Source organism: Aquarana catesbeiana, linkage group LG06, assembly GCF_042186555.1.
Source record: "Aquarana catesbeiana isolate 2022-GZ linkage group LG06, ASM4218655v1, whole genome shotgun sequence".
NCBI classification, from domain to species: Eukaryota; Metazoa; Chordata; class Amphibia; order Anura; family Ranidae; genus Aquarana; species Aquarana catesbeiana.
Genome location: NC_133329.1, coordinates 336,147,702 through 336,175,696, shown reverse-complemented (window position 1 = coordinate 336,175,696; position 27,995 = coordinate 336,147,702). Strand labels below are relative to the sequence as shown.

Here is a 27,995-nt window from a genome sequence, read left to right as displayed (position 1 = left end):
AGTAACACTCAGGAGGCTGCTCTGCAGCCTGCCTCTTAACTTCCCTTGGGTCATGGCCATAGTGGGCGGCTGACATGGCTGACACGTCTGCAGTGCTACATAATCAGGCAAGTCAGGGAACTCTATTGGACTGGATTGTAATTAGGTGTTAGCTACCCTTTTTGGGAAATGTCCCCCCCTAGTGATATAATAGGTGGGATTAGTGCCCATATATAAGCCAGTGGTGAGGGGAGCCATAGTTAGACTGGGCATGGGAGCCAAACACCCCAGAGCTTCTAGCATGTAGCCCCCATACGCACACTGAACTAAAGGGCCCTTTGCAGGGCTGAAGTCCCAGGCAAGGTAGTACAGAACACAAAAGGAACAGCTGTAGTCCCCTGTCTCCCCTAACCTTCTTCTGCAGGTCCTCTAGTGGGGTGCATAAGGCCTTGGAGGCTAGGTATATGTCTTCTGATGCGAGTAATGGTGAAAGTCTGGGGATAAGTGTGCCATCTAGGAGTGTGCCTGGCTGGGCAGAGCCAGGGAAGGGACATTGGGAGAAACTGGAATACTAATGAGAGCATCTTGATTTTACTTAGTGAAGGAAGCTGACTGCTGTGGAGTTAAAATACATGGGGGAAGTAGTCCCACTTCTGTGGTGCTTCCAAGGAGAGGAGGTGCAAAGGGAAGATGGCTTACAAATTGTGAGCCTGCTTTCTGCGCAGAAATGACACCCAAACAGGTACCCACATAATCATAGAGAAAATCATCAAAAGCCACTAGCCTCTTTTACTGAAAGATAAAACACTGAGTAAAGAAGTACCTAATTGCACTAAGTTCGTTTATAAGAAGGCTAAAAATTGAGCGTAAAGGGGTTTTCCGGTGCCAAAAGTGTGCGACAAGTAGAACAAGTAAATATAAAGATAGAGAGATAACACACTTTTAATCTAATAGTAACAAAAAAAAATTGAGAATAAGTCATTAATATCATGTAAAAGGTGTCACGTACATGTTGGAGTGCCTGTGCCACTTCCAGTAAGTAGGTAGGGCAACAAGAAATGGGCAGAAGAATTGGGGAGCACATGAACAACATAAAAAAAAGATACAGAAAAAAAGTGTATCCAGGCACTCGAAAGAATATTATGTAAAAGATGCAAGCCAGCTAACGTTTTTTTGGTGTTGATAGAGTAGAAGGCCAATGGAGGGGACAAAATAAAAAGGAAAAAGTCTCTCAACATCAGACTAAATGGATATACATGCTTGATACCCTAACACCACAGGACCTTAACATAGATATTGGCCTGAACTTTTATTATTATTATTTTTGTTTGATTTATATATTTTATATTCATTTTATTTTGGTATTTTTTATTGTTTAGCAATTGGGAACGCCACTTACTTAATATTTATGTGTGGTTAATAAAACTGAAACATACGCATTTGTGCTGACAAAATGAAGGATACCATACATTGGCCAATGTGATCGGCTTAGTATTCGGCACAAATAGTAAAGAGTAAACAATTATTACGTATCCCAGCTGAGTTATTTAAAGTCCTAAAAGATGATGCTGTTAAAGTGCTGCACTCAAAATTCCAACAAATTTGGAAAACTCAACAATGGCCACAGGACTGGAACAGGTCCGTTTACATTCCGATATCAAAGAAAGGCAGTGCCAAAGTATGTTCAAACTACAGTATGATCGCACTAATCTCACACGCTAGCAAGGTTATGCTGAAAATTCTACAAGCTAGGCTTCAGCAGCATGTGAACCAAGAGCTACCACAAGTACAAGCTGGATTTCGAAGAGGCAAAGGAACTAGAGATCAAATTGCCAACATTCATTGGATCATGGAGAAAGCAAGGGAGTTCCAGAAGTATGTCTACTTCTGCTTTATTGACTACAGTAAAGCCTTTGTGTGGATCACAATAAGATGTGGCAAATACTGAAAGAAATGGGAATAGCAGACCACCTCACCAGTTAGAACAGGATATGGAACAACTGACTGGTTCAAAATTGAGAAAGGAGTGTGGCAAGGATGTATATTGTCACCCTACTTATTTAACTTATATGCAGAGTACATCATGCGAAATGCCAAGATCGACGAATCACAAGCTGAAATTAAGATCGCAGGGAGAAATATCAACAACCTGAGATATGCAGACAATGCCACACTAATTGCAGAAAGTGAAGAAAAAATAAAGAGTCTCTTAATAAAGGTGAAAGAGGAGTGCACAAAAGCTGGCCTGAAATTGGACATTAAGAAAACTAAGATCATGGCAACCAGTCCCATCACTCCTTGGCAAATAGAAGGAGAAGAAATGAAAACAGTGACAGATTTTATCTTCCTAGGCTCCAAGATCACAGCAGATGGTGACTGTAGCCATGAAATTGAGAGACGGAACAGAACATATATGACAGAATACATGGAAGGTGGAGGCTCCTTAAGAACCAATTTAAAGAACTAGGCTGCAAGTTGAAGGGGGAAATTCTCTGAAATATTGCCTGTGCCATGCGCAACACAGGAAAGACAGAGGGAGATTGTAAGAAGGAGATTGACCTGGTGTAAGAAGGAGGGGTTTGGGTTTTTAGAGCACTGGGCTGACTTTTCATTGGGGTGCAACCTATATGCTAAAGATGGTTTGCACCTAAATGAAAGGGGTCTACTGTGCTTGGGGAGAGGTTTATGGGAAGGCTGGAGGAGTATTTAAACTAGGATTGTGGGTAGAGGGAATGGGAAAAGATGGGGGGGGGGGGCTATGTCAGATGATATGAAGGTTCCTATGTTACAAACAACCATTGGAAATGGTACTATTTGTACTAAAATAAAAAATATGCAACATAGAGGTGGGAGGAGGACCTGGGACGAACTTTAGAAGACATGGACTGGTCTAACATATGGCTCACATCTAAATCATGTTCACCCAACATCTTAGCACTGGAGACAAATTATAAAGTCCTAACTCGCTGGTACCTTGTACCCGCTAGAGTGGCAAAATATTCACCTAATACCTCAGCTCTTTGTTTTCGAGGATGCCCAGAAATAGGCACATATTTACACATATGGTGGACGTGCCCAGTAATCCAAACCTTCTGGAAGGAAGTCTTCGTGATTGCATCTAAAATATTTAAAAAAATAATACAACCAGATCCATATTTAACTTTACTTAATCTAAAACCGGAATGGTTAACACTCTCTCAATTCAAACTTATGATCCAACTAATAACGGCTGCAAAACAAACAGTGGCCAAGGCATGGAAATCTCCTACATTGGTACTAGCAGAAACAATTCACAGAATAAATAATACAATGTCCCATGCTAAGATGGTAGCCATCGATCAAAATCAAATTCCAAAATTTGAAAAACTTTGGCATCCTTGGATAAAACAACAGTTCCTGTCAAACTTTAATGACTCTGTCCTGTTGCCATGGTAACAGATTAAATGACTTACAGAGACACCCATTCTAAGGCTTCAAAGAGAACTAAAAAGAATAATAAACTGACGAGCGGGACAACCTTGTGGACCATACCTCTACCTTTCAACCCTTTTTCTTCTTTCTCTTTCCTTTTCTCCACCTTACGATTAAAGCTCATTATCAGAATTTATTTGACCTATATACACTCTACTTGTAAATAATATGTATAGTAGGTATAAATCATTTAAATACCTACAAAAGTAACTAAGGAAATGATATATATCTTTAATTTAGGTTTACGTGAACCCAATGTTTAATATTTGAAATTTCATGATATTTACCTATATAAACCCTACTGTAAATCAATGAGCTTACTTTATAGATCCTTGTAAACTTACTTTATGTATCTTTATAACATTGTATACTCAATAAACTTCTTTTGACAAGGAAAAAATATGCAACATATGTTTACAAAATGTGACAATGAATTAAAGTGTTTGTCAGAAGTCTGCCAAGCAAAATAGGTGAGTTGGAATCTTGGCTTCATTCTTCTCATGACTGGGCTATTAATATTCCTGGCTATGCTCTCTATCGGAAAGACAGGGTAAAACGGAGGGGTGGTGGTGTCTGTCTGTATGTGAGAAGTGATCTCAAAGTGAGTGTGAAAGAGGAACTAGTTGATGACGAGTGTGATGAGCATTATGGGTGGAACTGTACATGGGTGTGCGTACTACAAAGGTTATCATTGGAGTTTGTTATAGACCTCCCAGTGTTAATGAGGAGGTGGAGACTCAGATCCTTGCACAGATGGAAAGGGCTGCAAGGGCTGGAACAATGATAGTAATGGGGGATTTTAACTACCCGGAAATTGACAAGAGTAATGGCACTGCTGAGACAGTTAAAGGGCAAAAATATATAAACCTATTACAAGACAATTTTATGGTCCAGTTTATTGAGGCCCTGACCAGGAATGATGCTAGTCATTAATAGGTAATAGGTAATAGGTTTATACATTTTTGCCCTTTAACTGTCCCAGCAGTGCCATTACTCCAGTCAATTTCCTGGTAGTTAAAATCCCCCATTATTATCGCCAGTTTATTGAGGCCCGACTAGGAATGATTATCAGTGCTACCCAGATGTTCTTTTATGTGAATATTGGTAATAGGATCTACATGGTTTGAGATTACCAGGTCCAGCAGAGCAACATTCCTAGTCGGGCCTCAATAAATTGGACCATAAAATTGTCTTGTAATAGACAGACACACACACAACCTACAAGACAATTTTATGGTCCAGTTTATTGTGGTCTTGACTAGGAAAGACGCTCTGCTGGACCTGGTAATCTCAAACCATGCAGAGATTATTACCAATATTTATATAAAATAACATCTGGGTAGCAGTCATAATAATGGGGGATTTTAAATATCTGGAAATTGACTGGAGTGATGGTACTTCTGGGACACTTAAATGGCAAAAATGTATAAACCTATTACAAGACAATTTTATGGTCCAGTTTACTGAGGCCCCGACTAGGAATGATGCTCTGCTGGACCTGGTAATTTCAAACCATGCAGAGCTTATTACCAATATTCATATAAAAGAACATCTGGGTAGCAGTAACCATAACATGATTTCATTTATTGTTAGCTGTGAGCAACAAACACAGACGGGAAAGATAAAAACACTTAACTTTAAGAGAGCAAAATTTCCCAAAGATGAGGGCTGCTCTCCAAATATATTAATAGTAAAAAGGTCAGGTCTGAGCATGTAGGATCTTTACAAAATAGTCTAGAGTGGCTGACTGGGGACAAAGAGAAGGCTAATTTGTTAAATATTTTTTCAGCTCTGTGTATACAAAGGAGAATGGGGGAGCTCATGTCCATAATGAGGGTAGTATTGGCACAGCCCCAAATGATCCACAATGGCTCAAAAGTGATATGGTCCAGAAATATTTAGACAGAATAAAGGTGGATAAAGCACCTGGACCAGATGGCATCCACCCACAGATCCTAAAAGAATTGAGATCTGTCATTTCAAAGGCATTGTTTCTAATTTTTAGGGACTCATTAATGACTGGAATGGTACCACTGGATTGGCGTAGGGCCAATGTGGTGCCCATATTTAAAAAGAGATCAACGTCTTTACCAAGTAACTATAGATCTGTTAGTTTAACTTCTATAGTTGGGAAGATACTAGAGAGTTTAATAAAAGACCACATAGACGAGTTCTTGCTGGAAAAAAAATATTTTACAGACAGCATGGATTCATGAAAGACAGAAGTTGTCAAGCAAACCTGATTTCTTTTTATGAGGAGGTAAGTAAAACCTTGGACAGAGGGGTGACTGTGGACGTGGTATACTTGGATTTGGAAAAGCGTTTGACACGGTTCCCCATACAAGGCTAATGTGTAAGGTAAAGTCTACAGGCTTGGAAAGATCAATTTGTAAATGGATAGAAAACTGGCTAAAAAAACAAATTCAGAGAGTAGTGGTCAATGATTCTTACTCTAAATGGTCTAAGGTTATCAGTGGTGTACCCAAGGTTCAGTGCTGGGACCCTTACTTTTTAATATCTTTATAAATTTCTGTCTTTGCAGATGACACCAAGCTATGCAGTGGATTAACATCCTTACAGGATGTCTCCAATTTACAAGCCAACCTCAATGCACTGTCTAATTGGGCAACTAAGTGGTAAATGAGATTTAATGTTGATAAATGTAAAGTTATGCACTTGGGGGTTAGGAATATGCATGCATCATTCATACTAGGGGGAGTCCAACTGGGGGAATCTATAGTGGAGAAGGATCTGGGGGTTTTGTTAGATCATAAGCTCAATAATAGCATGCAATGCCAAGCTGCAGTTTCCAAAGTGAGCAAAGTCCTTTATTGTATTAAGAGAGGTATGGACTCCAGAGAGAGAGAGAGATATCATTATTAAGGATGAGCCGTAACACCCCCCCGGTTCGGTTCGCACCAGAACATTCGAACAGGCAAAAAATTTGGACAAACAAACGAACACCGTTAAAGTCTATGGGACACGAACATGAAAAATCAAAAGTGCTCATTTAAAGGCTTATATGCAAGTTATTGTCATAAAAAATATTTGGGGACCCGGGTCCTGCCCCAGGGGGCATGTATCAATGCAAAAAAAAGTTTTAAAAATGGCCATTTTTTCGGGAGCAGTGATTTTAATAATGCTTAAAGTGAAACAATAAAAATGAAATATTCCTTTAAATATTGTGCCTGGGGGGTGTCTATAGTATGCCTGTAAAGTGGTGCAGTTTTCCTGTGTTTAGAACAGTACCACAGCAAAATGATACTTCTAAAGGAAAAAAGTAATTTAAAACTGATCGCTGCTGTAATATATTGTCGGGTCTCGGCAATATAGATAAAACTCATTGAAAAAAACGGCATGGGTTCCCCCCCAGTCCATTACCAGGTCCCCCCAAAATCCATAACAGACCCTTCAGGTTTGGTATGGAAATTAAGGGGAACCCTGTGCCAAATTTCTTTAAAAAATGGCGTAGGGGTCCCCCCCAAAATCCATACCAGACCCTTCACGTCTGGTATGGATTTTAAGGGGAACCTTTCGCCAAAATGTAAAAAAAAATGGCGTAGTGGTGAGGGTCCCCCCAAAATCCAAACCAGACCCTTATCTGACCACGCAACCTGGCAGGCCGCAGGAAAAGAGGGGGGGATGAGAGAGCGCCTCCCCTCCTGAACTGTACCAGGCCACATGCCCTCAACATGGGGAGGGTGCTTTGGGGTAGTCCCCCAAAGCACCTTGTCCCCATGTTGATTGAGACAAGGGCCTCATCCCCCCAACCCTTGTCTGGTGGTTGTGGGGGTATGCGGGTTGGGGGCTTATCGGAATCTGGAAGCCCCCCTTAACAAGGGGACCCCCAGATCCCGGCCTCCCCCAGGTGAATTGGTAACGGGTATATTTTACCCCTACCATTTCACAAAAAAAGTGCCAAAAATAGTAAAAAAGACAGGAAACACTTAGGGACAAGTCCTTTATTAAAAGATAAAAAGATAAAAAAGTTCAGCGATGTCCATTCATCTTCTATTATGCCGCCTGACGAGTCAAAAAAAGAAAAAAAAAGCCGCAAGTCCTCCGCCTCCATGGAAGGCTCCCTCCGAGTGACACTTCTTCTCGATGACAGCTGTTTTATAGCTGAGGGCGGGGCCACTCGGTGACATAAATGGGTGACCCCGTCCCTCTGACATCACGTGGCGTCAGAGGGGGGCGGGGTCGCCCGTTTACGTCACCGAGTGGCCCCGCCCTCAGCTATATAACAGCTGTCATCGAGAATGGGGGAGCAGGTGTTGTGGCTTTTTTTTTTCTCTTTTTTCGGCTCGTCGGGTGGCGTGATAGAAGATGAATGGACATCGCTGGACATTTTTATCTTTTTATCTTTTAATAAAGGACTTGTACCTAGGTGTCTCCTGTTTTTTTTACTATTTTTGACACTTTTTTTGTGAAATGGTAGAGGTACAATGTACCTGTTACCAATTCACATAGGGGAGGAGGCTGGGATCTGGGGGTCCCTTTGTTAAAGGGGGCTTCCAGATTCCGATAAGCCCCCATCTGCATACCCCCACCACACACCGGGCAAGGGTTGTGGGGATGAGGCCCTTGTCCCCATCAACATGGGGACAAGGTGCTTTGGAGGGCTAATCCAAAACACCCTCCCCATGTTGAGGGCATGTGGCCTGGTACGGTTCAGGAGGGAGGGGGTCTCTCATCCCCCCCTCTTTTCCTGCAGCCTGACAGGTTGCGTGCTCGGATAAGGGTCTGGTATGGATTTTGGGGGGACCCTCACGCATTTTTTTTTTTTAATTTTGGTTAGGGCTTCCCCTTAATATTCATACCAGACCCAAAGGGCCTGGTAATGGACTGGGGGGGGAACCCATGCCATTTTTTTCAATGAGTTTCATCTATATTGTCAAGACCCAACAATTCATTACAGCCGCGATCAGTTTTAAATGATTTTTTTTCCTTTCGAAATGTCATTTTGCTGTGGTACTGTTCTAAACACGGGAAAACTGCGACGCTTTACAAGCATACTATAGACACCCCCCAGGCACAATATTTAAAGGAATATTTCATTTTTATTGTTTCACTTTAAGCATTATGAAAAAAATCACTGCTCCCGAAAAAACGGCCGTTTTTAAAACTTTTTTTTGCATTGATACATGTCCCCGGGGCTGGACCCAGGTCCCCAAACACTTTTTATGACAATAACTTGCATATAAGCCTTTAAAATGAGCACTTTTGGTTTTTCATGTTAGTGTCCCATAGACTTTACCAGTGTTCCGCGGCTTTCGAATTTGCCGCGAACACCGCATATTGTTCTGTGTTTGCCGAACGTCCAAACAACCATAGTTCGGCCCGAACTTATGCTCAAGCTGAACCGTTCGTCCACCCCTAATCATTATGCCCTTTTACAAATCATGAGTAATACCTCATCTGAAATATGCTGTTTAGTTTTGGGCACCAGTTCTCAAAAAGGATATTGGGGAACTGGAGAAAGTGCAGAGAAGGGTAACCAAACTGATAAGAGGCATGGAGGAGCTCAGCTATGAGCAAAGATTAGAGGAACTGAATTTATTATCACTTGAGAAGAAGAGATTAAGGGGGATATGATCAACATGTAAAAATACATAAGTGGTCCATATAGTGAACTATGTGTTAAGTTATTCACTTTAAGGTCATCACAGAGGACAAGGGGGCACTCTTTATGTCTAGAGGAAAAAAGATTTAATCTCCAAATATGGCTTCTTCACAGTAAGACCTGTGAAAATGTGGAAAAGACTCCCTCCAGAGGTGGTTCTGGCAAGCTCAGTAGATTGCTTTAAAAAAGGATTATTTCCTAAATGTACATAATATAAATGGGTAATAACATTTATAGGTAAAGTTGATAAAGGGAAAATCCGATTGCCTCTCTGGGGATCAGGAAGGATTTTTTTCCTCTGCTGTAGCAAATTGCAGCATGCTTTGCTGGAATTTTTCACCTTCCTCTGGATCAACTGTGGGTGAAGGATTGTGTATAAGGGATTGTATGATTTTATTTTATTTTTTAGTTGAACTAGATGGACTTGTGTCTTTTTTCAACCTGACTAACTATGACAAAATGCCGTATAGTCAAAGCTATGGTATTCCCAGTAGTAACTTATGGCTGTGAAAGTTGGACCATAAGAATCTCAGACCCCACTTCTTCTTTAACTCCCCTCTCAATACTCTTACTTCTCAGTTTCACCTAAGAATCCATCTGGCCACTGGGCATAGTCATGGATGAGTTGGTTACATAGGTAGATACTCAGGACTATTTAGTTAGGCCCCTGTTAATATAGATTCTTCAAGCATTTGTTAAAAATCGGACGCGGTCCTACGGGCATTCCTGAAACCTTAGTGTGTCTAACCACCTTCATGTTTTAACCACTTGACCACTGGGCACTTAAACCCCCTTCCTAACCAGACCAATTTTCAGCTTTTGGTGCTCTCACATTTTGAATGACAATTACTCAGTCATGCAACACTGTACCCATATGAAATTTTTGTCCTTTTTTTCACACAAATAGAGCTTTATTTTGGTGGTATTTAATCACCACTGGGTTCTTTATTTTTTGCGCTATAAAAGAAAAAAGACCGAAAATTCTGTAAAAAAATAAATTTTTCTTCATTTCTGTTATAAAATTTTGCAAATTAGTAATTTTTCTTCATATATTTTGGCCAAAATTTATACCGCTACATATCTTTGGTAAAAATAACCCAAATCGGTGGATATTATTTGGTCTTTGTGAAAGTTATAGCGTCCACAAGCTATGGTGCGAATATCTGAAAATTGATCACACCTGAAGTACTGACGGCCTATCTAATTTCTTGAGACCCTAACATGCCAGAAAAGTACAAATACCCCCCAAATGACCCCTTTTTGGAAAGAAGACATTCCAAGGTATTTAGAAAGATGCATGGTGAGTTTTTTGAAGTTGTCATTTTTTTCCCACAATTCTTTGCAAATCAAGTTTTTTTTTTTTTACTTTTTTTTTTTTCACAAAATTGTCATATTGCCAAAATTTTTAGCGCTCGCTCTACCGATCGCAGTGATACCTCACATGTGTGGTTTGAACACCGTTTTCATATGTGGGCGGGACTTACATATGCGTTCGCTTCTGCATGCAAGCACACAGGGACAGGGGTGCTTTAAAATTTTTTTTTTTTTTTTATTGTTCATTTTACTTTATTTATTTTTGTTTGATGCTTTTTTACAAAAAAAAAATTTTTGACCACTTTTATTCCTATTACAAGGAATGTAAACATCCCTTGTAATTGGAATATGGCATGACAGGTCCTCTTTACAATGAGATATGGGGTCAATAAGACCCCACATCGTACCTCTAGGCTGGGAAGCCTGAAATAAAAGAAAAAAAAAAAAACGATCCTGGCTTCGATCGTAGCGGTGAGTCGGTAGAAGCAGCGGAGTGCGGCGGGAGGGGGGACATCCCCTCTCACCTCCCGTAAGAACGATCAAGCAGTGGAACAGCCGCTATGATCGTTCTTATGGTGTAGGGAATCGCCGGCTGAAAAAGCTGATATCTGAATGATGCCTGTAGCTGCAGGCTTTATTCAGATATCCCCGCACAAAGTCAAGGACGTTGTATGACAGTTGGCGGGCGGGAAGTGGTTAAAACGTATTTTTTTTTTTTAACACAAAGTTGTCCATTTATACAATATTTCTAACACATAGCATGTACATACCAAAAATGACACCCCGAAATAGATTCTCCTACTCCTCCTGAGTACGGCGATACCACATGTGTGAGACTTCCACAGCCTGGCCACATACAGAGGCCGAGTACAGCCGAGCGTGGCTCAGCATGGCAGGGTATGGCTGGGTATGGCGGGGTATTGCAGAGTATGGCGGGGTATTGCAGAGTATGGCGGGGTATTGCAGAGTATGGGGGGTATTGCAGAGTATGGGGGGTATTGCAGAGTATAGGGGGTATTGCAGAGTACGACGGGGTATTGCAGAGTACTGCATGGTATTGCAGAGTATTGCGGGGTATTGCGGGGTATTGCAGAGTATTGCGGGGTATTGCAGAGTATTGCGGGGTATTGCAGAGTATTGCGGAGTATTGCGGGGTATTGCAGTGTACTGCGGGGTATTGCAGAGTATTGCGGGGTATTGCAGTGTACTGCAGGGTATTGCAGAGTACTGCGGGGTATTGCAGAGTACTGCAGGGTATTGCAGAGTACTGCGGGGTATTGCAGAGTATTGCGGGGTATTGCAGAGTATTGCAGAGTATTGCGGGGTATTGCAGAGTACTGCGGGGTATTGCAGAGTATTGCGGGGTATTGCAGAGTATTGCGGGGTATTGCAGAGTACTGTGGGGTATTGCAGAGTATTGCAGAGTATTGCGGGGTATTGCAGAGTATTGCAGAGTATTGCAGAGTATTGCGGGGTATTGCAGAGTATTGTGGGGTATTGCAGAGTATTGTGGGGTATTGCAGAGTAATGTGGGGGTATTGCAGAGCAATGTGGGGGTATTACAGAGTAATGTGGGGGTATTGCAGAGTAATATTGGGGTATTGCAGAGTAAGGTGGGGCATAGCAGAGTATTGCAGAGTAGTGGGGATGGCTGAGCATGGATGGATGGATGTCTCTGTGCAGCGCTGTGGGCACTACACAACCAGCCCACAGCGCTGCAGCCATCCATCCATCTCCCTCTCCTCCACAGTGTACCGATCGGTACACAGGAGGGGAGGAGAGGAACCGGCGTCATCAGACACCGCCGGTCTGTTTACATGTGATCGCGCCGTCATTTGACGGCGCGATCACATGGTAAATGGCCGCGATCAGCGGCCATTTACCGGGATCCGTGATGCGCCGGGTCCTGAGGACCCGGCGGTCACGGATGTGTTCGGGTGCGCGCCCCAGGGGGCGCGCGAGAGGGGAATTCTGAGAGGACGTCATATGACGTCCTCCCAGAGTTAAGCAACCGCCCTGCAGCCGTCATTCGGCTATGGGCCGGTTGTTAAGTGGTTAAACTTACAAATGTTTTCAGCCTCTGCTTTATTTTTAAAGTTCAGTGATAAAATCAAGTTCATTGTGTGTATAAGGAAAGTGATGAAATCCAAACAGTGAAATAGATGGCGAATCAAATAGGACTGGAGAAATCTTCTGACATACGATTCATCTACGGTTAACTCTTGTGGTAAAGAAGGTGGAAATACTCTTACCAGATTTGGATGCCTGTGTCACACAAATCAAATGCCACCTGTCGGAGATTCACCCGGACAGTCCAGGTTTTCAATCGTGTTCACTCTCATACTGGTACCGTCCACTACTCTACTTCTACCATCCACTGTTCACTGTTTTGCTGACTGACACTGACCACTTTTAAGCACTTTTATGCTTTTCCCCCATACCTTTTGGTCCATGAAAAACTGGGACTCTTCCATCTGAAGGGCTGCTTCCCTCAACTTGGAGGACATCATCACAGCGATTCCAGCCTAGAGGGGACATCTTCAAAGATTCTGGATCTCTATTGCCATCCAGGAGAACCCTCCACCTGGTTCCTTAAGCCTATTTGATTCAGTGTCACAGGCATCCGAATCCACCCGTTCTGGTAAGAGTATTTTCACCTTCTTTACCACAAGAGTTAACCGTAGATGAATCGTATGTCAGAAGATTTATCCGGTCCTATTTGATTCGCCATCCATTTCACTGTTTGGATTTCATCATTTTCCTTATACACATAATGAACTTGATTTTATCACTGAACTTTATTGGTTTTTCCACATGTGTTTTATGTTAGCGCTGCACTTTTTTACAGTATCTTATTTGAATTTTAGTCACATTCTAGTGTTGCTGCTCCCCATTTTTGATTTTTATTGGGTTAGCGCAGTTATACCTTTTACATTTAATGCAAAGAGAAGACTCATTAGAAAAGACCCTGATGCTTGGAAACATGGAAGGAAAAAGGGGAAGAGGACAACAGAAAACAAGAAGGATAGATAGCATCAGCGAAAAACAATGAACATGAAAATAAGCAAGCTCTGGGAGGCAGTGGAAGACAGAAAAGCCTGGTGCTCTATGGTCCATGAGGTAACGAAGAGTCGGACATGACTAAACAACCGAACAACAACAATACATTTTTTTTGTACGTAGAATTGGTGCATTATATGCATAAAGATCAGTAGCCTTCGCAATATATTGGCGCATTAGAAAAGTTTTTAAAGTTTTTCAAAGTAATGGTGTATTGAAATGGTATGCAATTGGTTAATCTGCTGCAAAAAGAGGAGTAAGGTCAGAATTTCCTGCAACGCTTCCTGAAGATGCCATTACAACAAAAGCCACAGGAAGAGACGTTGTTCCACTGGGGACACCCGAAAGTGGTGAGATACCCATGTAATTGGGGAAATGCGAGCCTGCACTTGCTATAATAGAGCCGGTTTGTAATACTATAAAAGCTGCATAACCCGGGTGCAGGGCAGGATGCACATGCAAATGTGAGGATAATAGCTAATGGTTTTTATGGGTGAATTAATTAGTTGCCTTAATAAAAAAGGGATTTTACACTATTGGAGCCTTTCTCTCCTCTGATTCTTGATGATATTGTGAGAAAGAAGTAAAGTAATCTTAGATGTTTAACCCCCTGGGTAAAAAGCGCACATAGACCTACTCCATTGTGGGTCATATCTGTCTGGTAAGTTTTCAAATGTGGAGGTGGCACACAGAGGTGGAGTGAGGCACTGAAGCATTATAAAATTGAAAGGGCGTGATTTTGCACAACTTGCAGGGAGCACTTGAAGTAACGTTGATTACAATATAAGCAAGAGGACATCTGAAAGTTACACTATTAATGGACACTATTGATGTACTTTAATGGACATTTATGCTAATGTTGCACTTTAAAGGACAATTGGATTGTAATAATACAGTTTATTTTATTTATTTATTTTTATATTTAGAGCGCTGTACATTGAGAAGAGTTTCATTTTAAACACAGTAGGTTATATGTACTGCAGCTGGCATTTCCAGTGACTTATCGCTAATAGATTAAAATTACCCACATAATTAACTCACATGGTCACTCGCGGGGAAAAAAGATCACCCAGATAGGCACTTAGGAGTGTGCAAAGATCACCCACTTGAGCACCCAGGATGACAAAATATCAACCACATGGGCATCCAGTTGGGGACAAAGATTACCTACAGAGGCACCAAGGTAAAGCCAAATATTATCAAAACAGGAACCAACTTTGGCACCCAGGAGGACAAAGATCTCCCACATGAGTACCTGGGGTTGAGAAGAGATCACCCACATGGGTTACTGGAGGAACAAAAAACACCTCTATGGGTATTTGGGGGGGACAAAGATCCCCCATATGGGCACCAGGGGGGAACAAAGAGCACCCAAACCGTACCCACATGAATACGTCACATGGGCAATCGGGAGGATAAATGTTTGTTTTACATAGGCATTTAGGAGTGTATAGAAATCACCCACATGGGCACCCAGGGGCTCAAACGATCAACCACATGGGCATCCATGGGGGACATAATATTCACCACATGGGCACCCAAATGGGCAAATGGGCACCCCGGGGGGGGGACAATGTTTCCAAACAGGCACCCAGACGAGGTAAAAGGTCACTCACATGAGCAACCAGGGATGGGGAAAAGATCACCTGTTGGACACCACATGGTCACTCAGTTGGGCATAAATATCTCCCCAATGGGCACGCAGCAGGAGGAAAAGAACATTCACCTATGGGGAATAAATATTTCCTACAGGAACCAACATGGGCATCTGGACGGGGGGGGGGGGAAATTTCCCATAGAGGTATCTAGTGGAACACAAAATCACCAATATGAACACACTGGGAGAACAAAATCTCCAAAATGGGAAAACAGGAGAGAACAAAATATCACCCAACACTGGCACCCAGGCAAGGACAATAATTACCCACATGAGCACCAGAAGAAGAACAAAGATCACCCACATAGGCACAAGAGGGGGACAAAAATAACCCATATGGGCCCCTGTCGGGAAATAGATCACCACCATTGGTGGTGGTGGTAGTGGAGGGGGGGGGGCAGTGTTACCCACATGCAAATCCTGAGGGGGAAAAAAATCACACAGATCCACATGATAACCGGTGTTCCAAATCCTGGTAGGACAATCATCATCTACATGGGCATCCTGGGGGAAAAAACATCACCTACATGGGCATCCACATAAGCACCTGGCAGGTAAACACAAAGGTCCCCCCACATGGGCACTCAGGTGAACACAAAGATCACCCACACAGGTAATGAAGTGGGACAAAGATCACCCACAGGGGCAGCCAACTACAGGGACACCCAGAGGGAACAAAATACAGCCCACATGGGCACCAAAAAGATCACCCACAAGGGCACGGAGAGGGGCACAAACACCTCAAACAAGGGCATCCACATTCAAACCTGGTCAGGACAAAGATCTCCCACATGGGTGCCCAGGGGAGGATAAAAGATCACCAACATGGGCACTTAGGTGAGTAAAAAGATCACCTACATTAACACTCTGGTAAGTACACAGAAACCATACACAGGCACCCGGGGGTGTTGTAATATTGTCCATAAATGTTCCAGGGGACATAAATCTCCTGCACAGGCCTTTTGGGGTGAATAAAAATCATCCACACAGGCACCCACATGGGTACCCAGTAAAACAAAACTATCCCCCATTGGCAGGAGGGGTATGAGAAGATAATCCACATGGGCATCCTGGGAGGATAACATTGTCCACATGTAAACCCATTGGGGAGGTGGGGGGGGTGATGGACAAAGATACAAAAAAAATATTGCTTTCTTTAAAGAAGTTGTAAACCCTATTCATGAAATTGTAACTAAGCACATATATCTCTATTGTTCACTGTTCACTTGGCTCTCTCCAAGGCTATAAGTGTCTTTTCTCTCTGTGCTTCGTTCCCCTGTTATCAGCATGAGTCACTTCTGAAAAGTTCTCTGACACATGAGATAATGTGTGTCGGGGAGGGAGCTAAGCAGGGAGCTTGTCTATTCAGAATACAGCTCTGCATGTTCCTTTGATCCTCTGCCTATGGGGAGGGGGGGGTGTCCCTTTTCTCCAATCAGCTCTCACACATTGTAAATGCAATCTCTCCACCCTACCCTAAGTACTGCTGACAGATGAATAAAGATTTTTTTGATTACAAAAGCTTTTATTGAAAGATTATGAACATACAGGCAATGTGTCAGACAAAGTCTAATATTTTGAATAGGGTATAGCAGCTACAGACATAGTGAACTGTTGAAGTCAAGTAAGTGTGGATCAACACTGAAAAAGTGTACAGTTAACAATGTGTGTTTGTATAGACAATTGAAGATACGATGGGAAAATCTTAGAAGTACATTACTAGGTCATAAAAAAGCGGTATTCCAATGCTTCCATTTATTATCATAAATATGCATAGTATCATACATTGTGTGGTGAATGCGTTTGGATAGTTTGATAGCTTCCATTCTAGTTAGCACTTGCGACCAGGGAAGAGCTGAGGAATGCCAATTTAGTGCTGTGACCCAATGTATGGCAACAAAAAGCGTGTGGATTAGCTTTTTGAAGAAAGATTTTAAACACAATCTGCACTTTTTAAGAGAGTGTAGAAAGGGGAAGACTGCAGATATACAAATAAAACTTATGTAGGAGGATTTGTTTCATCTCTGTGCTTCACCTGAGGCTGTTCACTTCACTTGTTATATGTGAGGATTTACAACCACTTTCACTTACTGAATGTCTTTTCTTTGTCAAGCAGCACATTCATATAATTTCCTTGTTTGTGCATAATCAATGGCCTTATGCAGGCATGTACTGGCCATTGGGACTACCGGGAGTTTCCCGGTGGGTCGATGGCTCAGTGGGCCGCTTTCAGTGACAGCCTGTCAAAGTAATGGCTGCGCAGCTCGCACAACCATTAATTTGAGCACTGCTGTACTGCCTATAAGAGAAATAAAGTAAAACGGCTAATGGCCAGTGAAGGGGGGGCTTGGGTGGCCATCGGGGTTGGCCGGCTGGCTGGGCGGGTTTTTCCGGCCGGCCAGTATGGAAGAGACCTGTCACCCACACTGCCCATCACCTCACTTCATAGTGCGCAACCCCGCTCAGCCTCTGCGCCGCTGCATTACTGAAAGGCAGCCGACGATTGTGCAGCATTACCGGTTTATGTAATTCCAGCCAATGAAGCTGTAGCAATGTTCCTACATGACGTTAGACCTCCCACTTCACGCAGTGATGTGAGAAGGAGGATAAAAATACAGAGGAGAATAAGTGAAATAATATAATAGGTGAGTGAGTTATTTATGACACCTGCCATTGAACGGAGTGTAACTTACACATGTCATTCTAAAGGCATCTGTAATATTGGAATGCATCTTTTTCTCTAAATAAAGAGTTAAAAAAAAAAGAAGCCATTTATACTTACAGTGCAATGTTTTTACTTTTTTTTTTTTTTTTTGCGCAATTGTGTATAGTTTATATACTGTTTTGTGCGTGTTTGCAAAATTAAAGTGGGCCGGTTTGGATGAAGTCCAGGGCCAAATTTTTGTCCCAGTCCAGCCCAGGCCTTATGTGTACATTGCGGACCATTCAGAGTTTTATCAATTAAACATTTTAATCACTGGCCTGTAGTGTACAAACCAGTTGTTAAAAACCTGGGGAAAAAAGTACAGTCTCTACCTTCAGGCTCTCATCCTAAGCAACATTTTATTTATTACTTTAGCACAAGATCTCTTTAAATGCAGCAGCAGAGTTGAAGGATTTTAGGGCTTTAGGGAAGGCTGAAGAAGTCATAAGACGTGTTCAAGTAAATGCCTGCTTTTTATACTACTGGTTCTTAACCAGTGCAATGTTAGTTCTATATTTAATTTAGGCAGATTGTTACCCCCATAGTATAATCTGTTCACAGAAATAGCTACTGTCTATACAAAAGGACCTCATCATTCACATGTACCCAGGGCAACTTCATGTTTAAATACAGCCCCACTGATAAGCAATGATACAGTTCAGGCAAAGGGTTAATAGTTAGAAGAAAGATCTTCCCGTCACTCGTCATATTAGTCTTATTCCAGCCAGGCATCCTTTTAACTCTACATTTCCTCTTCAGTAAGCTTTGCATAAAACTAACCCCAACCCACATGGGCCTCTATAATACCCTCCCAGAATGACAATGAATGATGGCTCGTAGGTGGAAACTGCCTGAAGAAAGCTAAATTGTAACCAGGAAAAAAATTGACATTTCAGATTTTAAATGTTACACAGTTTTTATAAAGCTTCAGTCAATTTATTTTATTTATTCTAATGAAGAGCATTACAACGGCTTTACTGCACTGAAGCAAGAATCGATCACATCATTAATCACACCTCGTGAATAGTCACAAATCAGATTCTAACAGCAAGTACTGAATCAGGAGCAACGAAGCATAAACTCCTTCACAATTTATGATCTCTTCAATTGCATCTTTTCAACCATTAAATTGCAAGATACCATAAATTTTTATCTTCTTCACTTCAGTCACATTATTGATTCTGCCTGGTGAAATATAGAATCGCTGTAAATCTGCCCTATTGAATTAATTTTAAGTCCTGACTTCAAATCGGGAAGCCAACAACGTAGTAAGGCTGTTAATTCACACTGAGGAGCAAATGATAGAAACATTAAAATTTAAATGGACAACAGGGACCTAAAAGAGCCATAGCTCTGTCAATTGCAGTCCTCATCAACCTTGAAGGTATTTTTCCCAATCTTTTTTGGAATGTAAAAGAAACAAGGCCATAAACACAAATTGTATGTAAACAGCCTAAGAACATCCTCCTACGTCTTTTAAATATATCTAAAGAGCAGATTAAAAATAGAACAGCAAAAAAACTTAAGTTCATTTATTTAAAAGTGCTTTTTGAATGATTTTATAAGGAAAAAACAGTATGTAAAGTGCAAGAACCCACAAGACGCAGACAGTATTACTCATTAATTGTTCTTAAAGTTAAAGTTGATTTAAAATTCTTCCTTATGTATGTAAATGCGATATCTATTTTTTCAGTATGCTTGCCATATTGTCTCAATGTTGTTTAACCACTTCAATACCAGGCACTTTCGCCCCTTCCTGCCCAGGACAATTTTCAGCTTTCAGTGCTGTCGCACTTTGAATGACAATTGCGCGGTCATGCTACACTGTACCCAAACTACATTTTTATAATCTTCTTCCCACAAATAGAGCTTTCTTTTAGTGGTATTTCATCACCTCTGGGGTTTTTCTTTTTTGCTAAATAAACTAAAAAAGACCGAAATTAAAAAAAAAAAAGGTTTTCTTAGTTTCGGTTATAAAATTTTGTTTTCTCCTTCACTAACAGGCACTGATGAGGCGGCACTAATGGGCATTGATGAGGCGGCACTGATGAGTTGGCACTGATAAGGTGGCACTGGTGGGCACTGACAGGTGGCTGTGATGGGCACTGACAGGCAGCACTGATAGGCGGTACTAACAGGTGGCACTGATGGGCAGCACTGATGATGAGGTACTGATGAGGTTCTGGCAGGTGTTACTGTAGGGCACTGATTGGCAATGTGTTGGGCACTAATTGGCACTGATTGGCACTTTATTGGCACTGACAGGCGATCGTGAGGGGGCACTGACTGGCAGCTGATGGGCATCTTTTCGGCAGCTGTGGTGGCACATCTGATGGGGCTGTGCTGATAATCAATGTATTAATTATCAGCACAGACACCCCCTCTGACAGGGAGAGCCGCCGATCGGCTCTCCCTGTCAGCGCGAACCGAGGAATGCCGTTTACCAGCACTTCCTGGTTCACATGATGATATGCTGTGATTGGTCACAGCTGATCACATGGTAAGAAGCCTCTGTCACGCCGCACTCGCGATCGCCGCGCTGTGCGCCCTCGCGGGCATGTGCCGGCATGTTATCCTGCTGGACGTCATATGACGCCCAGTCAGGATAACAGAATAACTTCCCGGCCATCATTCTGCTATAGGCCGGGCGGGAAGTGGTTAAAATATAATTAAAGAGAAAACTTTTTTTTAAGTTTTGGGTACAGTAGCGATGGATGATAACACCTGTTGGGTTTTGTATTGCTGTCTGAGCCCCTGTTAGAGGGAATCACCCTGTCAGTTTGTCATGTTTACTTATATCACTAAAAGTGAAATTGAAAGAAAAGCCAACATTTTGGTTTGTCTCCAGCACAGTAACAGAGGGTAAACCTTCCAATAAAGACACTAGTTCTGGTGACAACCAGTGTTTCCCTCACTTTGAAGGGATTTCCTCTCACTTCCTGTTTTGGCTATGGGACAGGATGTGAAGGGAAATCTCCCCAGTGGGACACAGATAGCAACAAAAACTGACAGGTTATACCTCTTCCTTACTCTATCCAAAATGAAAAAAAAGTTTTGTCTTCAGTTCCGCTTTATGAAAACATTTTTTGTGAATCTTTTGCAAAGTTTGTTACTTGTAGAGCCTGACAAAAACAGTACTTCCTATTGCAGGTTGACAAAGCTAAACCACTGTTTTACAGTTATCAGGAGTGTTGTCAGTCTGTTTTGTGTGTTCCCTTATTTAGATGTTTGGCTGCCAGGTCCATGAGATAGGTAGCACAAGGTAGCACAATGGCCAAATGAAGGAGCTTGCACAGCGGACTGATGACATTACAGCTATTTGCAAGGCAATGGCTTAAGCTGGTCATAGATGGAATGAAATTTAAATTTTGATCCATCTATGGCTGTTCCCGTTCGAGAGAAATTAATCTAACGATCAACTTCTCTCGAACAGGAATGTTGGAAAATGTTCCTTCGATCAGCACTGCAGTCAATTAGCTGCAGTGCTAATCAGTGTATTTGACAGTCCCCACTCTCAGAATACAATAGCACAGCGGAGAGGATTTTTTTGTTCTACCTCATATATGTACAATCCAACTATGGCCAGCTTAGTGTTGTGAGCCTGCAACAAAGTGATGTTGCTGAAAGGGTCTCTAGTAAAATAAAAAATGACATATTTGATGCAATCTTCTAATAACAGTCGTTTGTTTTTCTGAGTCCCCTCTGTATTATTATTTTATTACCTGTTGACCCTGCCAGTAGATTATTTTTCTGTAGTAGGCCACACACCATTGTGTTGTGATGGTGTGTACTAAAAGAAAGACTGGGTGCACTACTTTTTTCGGTTCAGTGCAAGGCAATTTACTGCCTTGCATTGTGCTGTGGCCAATAGGACTAAATGAAATGTCATTGTGTGACATTTCAAAAAAGTTGATTTAAAAAAGCGAGTAATGCAATGCAATTGGCGCATTGGCACTGCTGTCATCCCACCATACACCAGGTGCTATGTTCTAATTGGTGTGAATGTATTTTATGTTTCTGTTTTTATTTCATTATTTTTACATTTATGAATGGATTTGTGGTTGTTAGTAAATTCATTCATAGTTCTGATCTCTGAAGTGAGTACAGTGGTCAGTCACTATTGTCTTTACTTCAGTTTTACACATTCATATGAATGGCTTTGTTTACCTTCAAACCTATTCATACATAATCAATAGATGTGAAGGAATTCTAAGCCATTCATACCCTCAGCCAAGCCTTGCTGAGGTTGGCTTGTGTTCCACAATGCAGGCTGTCAACTTCCCTAAACTCCCAGTGAACCCCTGGCCAAACGATGCAGTAACCAGCAGCTTGCTCAACGACCTCTGCATATGAGACCAACAGCTTGCCTACCGAACTCTGCAAGTTGAAGCCACTATCCTGGAGACATTATCACCTTAGCAAGATGCCTGTTTTTCATCATATGCAGTGAATACATTACTTTTATTCCACTTATTGCTTTTAATAAACATCCTACATTTAGATGGATGCTTCTGTTTACTTTCTACCTATACTCAAATGCATACACACCTGTAAAGGAATATCTGGAATCATGTCAAAATCTGGAATCCTTTCTGTCCAAGGGGTGAATTTTTTGGTGTCTGGATCAATGAAGTAGTCAAAGACAGTGCCAGAAGAAGGGAACTTGATGGTTCTCATCTCTTTGTTCCACCATCGGCTAAACTCCAATCGGTAATCAAGCAGCTGAAAACAGAAAAAATATGATAAATATGAAATCTTACCTATTCATTTTCATCTTGCTACATTGTTTTTTATTGCTCACCTGATCTTGGAAAAGAGCACCACCAAAAGACCAGACACAGGCAAAAACAAAATATATCTCATAAAGTTCTCGAGATGAATCTGGAGGAGTGTTCTCAGCAGTCAGAAGACAGTCCAGTAAAGAACACAGTGTCTGCAAAAAGGAAAATAATACAAACCATTCAGTGGTGAAGTAATGTCCACAAGGTTATGGGAAAACCACCAATAACCTGACTCAAACCTGTTCCTTTGGCCAGTGGAGAGTTATCCTGCCTCAAAATGCATTAAATACACTTAGTTTATATGTGCCGCAGGTTCCAGTCAGGGTTGGTAGGTATTACTGAGGAGTAAGTAAAAACTTCCATGAACACATTCTTTTAAATTCAGAAACAAATGTAACTCCCTGTCCCCTAGGCTAGCTGTCTTGTGTCCTGTCCACCTACACCCATTGACTGTCTAGCCTTAGCATCCCACTAACAATATAAATCCTTACAGCTATAGGGGGCATGCAGAGTTTGGGTCTGGGCTAGCTAAAAGAGACAGTTACCCACTTAAGTTATTACAACTTGAACCAATGACAAAGAGATTAGGGCAGACTAACTCTGCTAGCAGTTTAGTTCTCGGAAAAGAGACCCAAAGTAATTGAAAAATACACTATTTGAACAGAAAATGCACAAACAACAATACGAAGCCTGGCCAGGTAGAATTGATAAGCAAGGGGCAGTGTGGAAGCTATTATTACATTCAACGTAGTAACCAACATGATGTGAGGGAGCTGGTTTCTTGCCCTGGCACTCCTGCTGCTTTAAAGGGGTAGAAAAAACCTTAGTCATTAAGTCTAAACAAAGCACATATATCTGTAGTGTTTACTTGTCTATCTCCAAAACTCTAAGTGTCGTTTCTCTCTGGTGCTTCTTCCTTTGTTATCAGCATGATTCACTTCTGAGAAGTTTTCCACATTAAATACGTTTGTGACAGGGGAGGGAGCTCAGCACACAGCTTGTCTATTCAGAACACAGCTCTGTATCCTTCCTTTGTTCCTGTGCTGTGTCTGAAGGGGGGTGTGTCCCTTTCCTCCAATCAGCTCTCACAAACTGTAACTGCAGCTCTCCACCCCCTCTTCTCTGCTCCTCACAGATGCAGAAGGATTTTATCACAAATCTCCACTTTTGAAGGGATGAAGAGAAAAGATGGCTGCAGATAAACAAGTAAAACTTATGTAGGAGGATTTGTTTAACCTCTGTTTATCACCTAAAGCTATTCACTTCACTGGGTATATGAGATGGTTTACAACCACTTTAACCACTTCAGCCCCGAGAGGTTTTACCCCCTTAATGACGAGAGCATTTTTTGCAATTCGGCACTGCGTCGCTTTAACTGTCAATAGCACTGTCTTGCGACGTTGTACCCAAACTAAATTGATGTCCTTTTTTTCCCCACAAATAGAGCTTTCTTTTGGTGGTATTTAATCGCCTCTGCGCTTTTTATTTTTTGCGCCATAAACAAATAAATTTCGACAATTTTGAAAAAAAGCAATATTTTTTACTTTTTGCTATAATAAATATCCCCAAAAAATATATGAAAAACAAATTTCTACCTCAGTTTAGGCTGATATGTATTCTTCTACATATTTTTGTTAAATAAAATCGCAATAAGTGTATATTGATTGGTTTGCGTTAAAAAGCGCAAAGTTATAGCGTCTACAAAATAGGGGATAGCTTTATGGCATTTTTATTATGAATTTTTTAATTAGTAATGGCCGTGATCTGCGATTTTTATCAGGACTGCGACATTGCGGTGGACAGATTGGACTTTTTATACAGCAATCAGTGCTAAAAATAGCCACTGATTACTATATAAATGTCACTGGCAGGAAAGAGGTTACACACTAGGGGGCAATCAAGGGGTCAAATGTGTTGCCTCAGCGTGTTCTAACTGTAGGGGGGGGGCTACCACTGACATGACAGAGATCACTGTTCCCAATGACAGGGAACAGAAGATCGTTGTCATGTTACTAGGCAGTACAGGGAAATGCCTTGTTTACATAGGCATTACCCTGTTCTGCCTCTCCTCGCCGTGATCGTGGGCCACCAGCGGACACTGAGTCCGCAGGAACGCTCTTGTGGCACGCGCTATCCCGGGATTACAAAGGGACGTACGGGTACGCCCTTTTACGCACCCGTGCCATTTTGCCGACGTATATCGGCGTGCGTCGGTCGGGAAGTGGTTAAGCCACCTCCTAGGTGGACTATGCACTACTCTGTAAAAAAAAAAAAAAAAAAAAAAAGCAGCTACTGGCACTAAATATGGAAAATATATGATAAATAAGTCCCATGATTTAATTAACTTTTCATAATATAAACCTAAACATGAAGTTGGACTTCATCTGAATTCAAGATCTCAATTTTAAAGTCATTGTAAAGGAAACATTTTTGTTTAGAAAAATAACAAACATGTCATACTTACCTGCTCTGCCCAGTGGTTTTGCACAGAGCAGCCCCAATCCTCCTCCTCTCGGGTCCTCCCAATCCCCCCCTTGCTGAGTGCCCCATATAGCAAGCCATTTGCACTTGTGGGGACACTTATGTGTGCTCGCTCCTGAGCTGGCTCTCTGTGTCCATAAGACACAAAGAACATGGCTCAGTCCTGCCCCCCACTCCCGCGTCATTGGCTGTGATTAACAGCAGTGGGAGCCAATGGCTCCCGCTGTTGCATCTCAGCCAATCAGGAGGGAGAGACCCAGGAGAGCCTTGGGTCTCGTGCAAATCGCTGGATCGAGATCGGGCTTAGGTAAGTATTAGGGGGCTGAGGAAGAAGTAGCACACTGAAGGTTTTTTTCACCTTCCTATTTAGAATGCATGCAGGTAAAAAACCTTCAACCTTTACAACCACTTTAGGTTCAGTGTTGCATAAGATGACCATCCAGAATATATTTTCTGCAGTTTGAAACCCCAATGCAATGGAAGAATAAGAGTAGCCCCATGATAGGCTAGCCTTAATGTACTGGAAGCAATATGAATGTGAAAAGAAATAAAACCCAGCACAACTGACCTTTGTTTTAAAAACAGCAATCTAAGATTTCTACTGACACCCACAGATATAAAGACAATTACGGGATCCAAATAAATTTGCAGGGTTGACAACAGTCCTTTTTTGTTTTAAGTACACAATGTTTTTCAGGTCAATGCAGACAATCTGCGTAGAATAACCATTTTGCGGTATGTTATTAAATCTCATTAATTCTTCAATAACCAATATGTCCCAAATGTTGAATTTTTCTGACATTCTAAACACAGAGTGCCAGGATCACATTTAAAAAAAGGAGAAAAAAACACAAACTAAAATAAAATGCATTGCTTTTACCTGTACCATGCTGTTTTCTGGGATTGGAGTTATAGTTTTTAAATTACATCGCACTTGCTCCAAGCAGTAAGGAACATACTTATCAAACAATATGGTCAGATTTGCTTTTTCTGACTGAGCCTGACGAGTCTCGATCCAGCTGGTAACGTAGCTAATAAAAAAAGGAATGAAATCAGACACAGAGAACAGCCATAATGTGCAGTGGGATTTGCATTTAATTTAGATGTCCTCAATGTTCTCAAGTAAATAAGAAACAAAATTGCAACTCCAAAAGTAAAAGAGCAGCAAAACCTCTGTAATGCAGGTGCTCCCATGCTGGTAATACCAGAAAAGGTTCTATTTGTATTACAAGATACAGATTTAAATGTTTTGAATGATATAGTTATTTGTTTATGAAAGCAAACAAGAGCATACTACATTAGGATATTAATAATTTACAGTTGACACTTGTTTACTTCTACACAGGTACATTGTGAAAACCAGTGGTGGCTGGTGTTTTTTTGTTTGGTTGCGGGCGGCTCCTATGGGCTGCCAGCAGCGGCCAGGTTGCAGGCTCCTACGGGCGGCGGGCGGGTTGTGGGCTTCTATGGGCGATGGGCAGCGGCTCCTGTGTTCTCTCTACATCACGACGGCTTCCGCCAGTCGGCTCCTCCTAATAGGCGTCCAATAGAATCGCCTGTCCTTTCAGTCAATAAGGTGACGGGTCTCAAGACGCTTCTTGATTGGCCAGGGGGAAGATCAGTGTGGCTATAGTGAATATTCATTCGCTATCGTCACGCAACTGAGTGGGATCTGAGCCTACCCTTTTTTGAAGCCTATTAGAGCCTCTGGCTTTAATCACATGTTTCAAATAAACACACCCCGCCATTGGAATCCATGTGTCTGTCACTCTGTATGTAGATCAGGGGGCCGGACGCATGGATGGGGGGCGGTGCCCGTGCGCCTTTAATGGATGGGCCATCGCTGGAGGAAACCTCTTCTGGTAGTATGTGTGTGTGAGAGTATGTGAGATGTACTACTCTGGAACACCTGACCATACCTAGCTATATGGCCAAAAGTATGTGGACACTCCACCAAATGATTGAGTGTAGGTGTTTCCAGGGAAATGTACTTTTAATGATACAGCATTCAAAGAAATTCTATACAATGGTGCACTTTCAACCTTGTGACAACAGCTTGGAGAAGATCTATTTCTGTTCTTGCATGACTGTGCCCTTGTGCACAAAGCCGGCTCCTCGTGGTTTGATGAGCTTGGTCTGGAGAAACACAAGGGGTCTACACAGAACCCTGACCTAGACCATACTGAATACCTTTGGGATAAACTGCTATGCCAATTGCAAGCCGAGTATTCTTATCCAGAATCAGTATGTCATGGACGCACTGCTCATAGTTCTGCAACAGGTCTCAGGCACACAGGTTTACAGAGGCGCAGTCTGGTTAACAGGCACCCAGCGGAGAACAGACGTGCACCAATGCGCATGCGCATGTGCAGATCGCGGAGATCGCGTACACGCGCATAGTGACATTGCCTTGGCTCCCAGTGGCCTTTAAAAGGGCTCCAGCTCCATTAGTCCTTTGCTGTTTGATCTGCAACTTTACCCTGTGACCTGATCCTGAACCTACATCTGATCCAATACTGACCCGGCTTCCTGACCTCGCTGCTGTCTCCCTTGGCTTCCTTGACCATGCTCTGTTTACCTGCCTGCCTGATCCTCCGTTATTAACCCAGTCTGAACTCTGACCATTCCTTGCCTGCAGTTTCTGCCCGACTGATCCGCTGTGTATTACTTGGCTAGTCTGACCTTGCTCCTGCCTGCTGTCTTGCATCTGTGTGCATCTGCATCCGCTGCCCCTCAGCGCACCTGCATCCGCTGACCTGCATCCTTTGGGCACCTGCATCTGCTGACCTGCATCCACAGCACCCAAGCCGGTTCCTGTCTCTGCCAGCTGTCATCATCTCCAGCCAAGAGAACTCTGCAGGCACTCATACTGTGCTCCTATGGTCATTTTCCCAACTCCAGTGACTCCGGAGCCAGGGCTGTACG

General features: G+C 42.2%; 1 protein-coding gene across 1 annotated transcript in view; it reads right to left on the bottom strand.

Moving 5' to 3' along the window:
* The window catches only part of LOC141148076 (dynein axonemal heavy chain 11-like), a 1,034,097-nt gene that overhangs the window by 533,625 nt on the left and 472,477 nt on the right, over positions 1 to 27,995 (bottom strand). The window contains exons 48-50 of the mRNA XM_073635228.1: positions 25,951 to 26,101; positions 22,610 to 22,741; positions 22,357 to 22,530 (exon numbers count right to left, since the gene is read on the bottom strand). Of these exons, the coding sequence (XP_073491329.1) occupies positions 22,357 to 22,530; positions 22,610 to 22,741; positions 25,951 to 26,101 (457 nt within the window). The remainder of the gene's footprint in view (positions 1 to 22,356; positions 22,531 to 22,609; positions 22,742 to 25,950; positions 26,102 to 27,995) is intronic.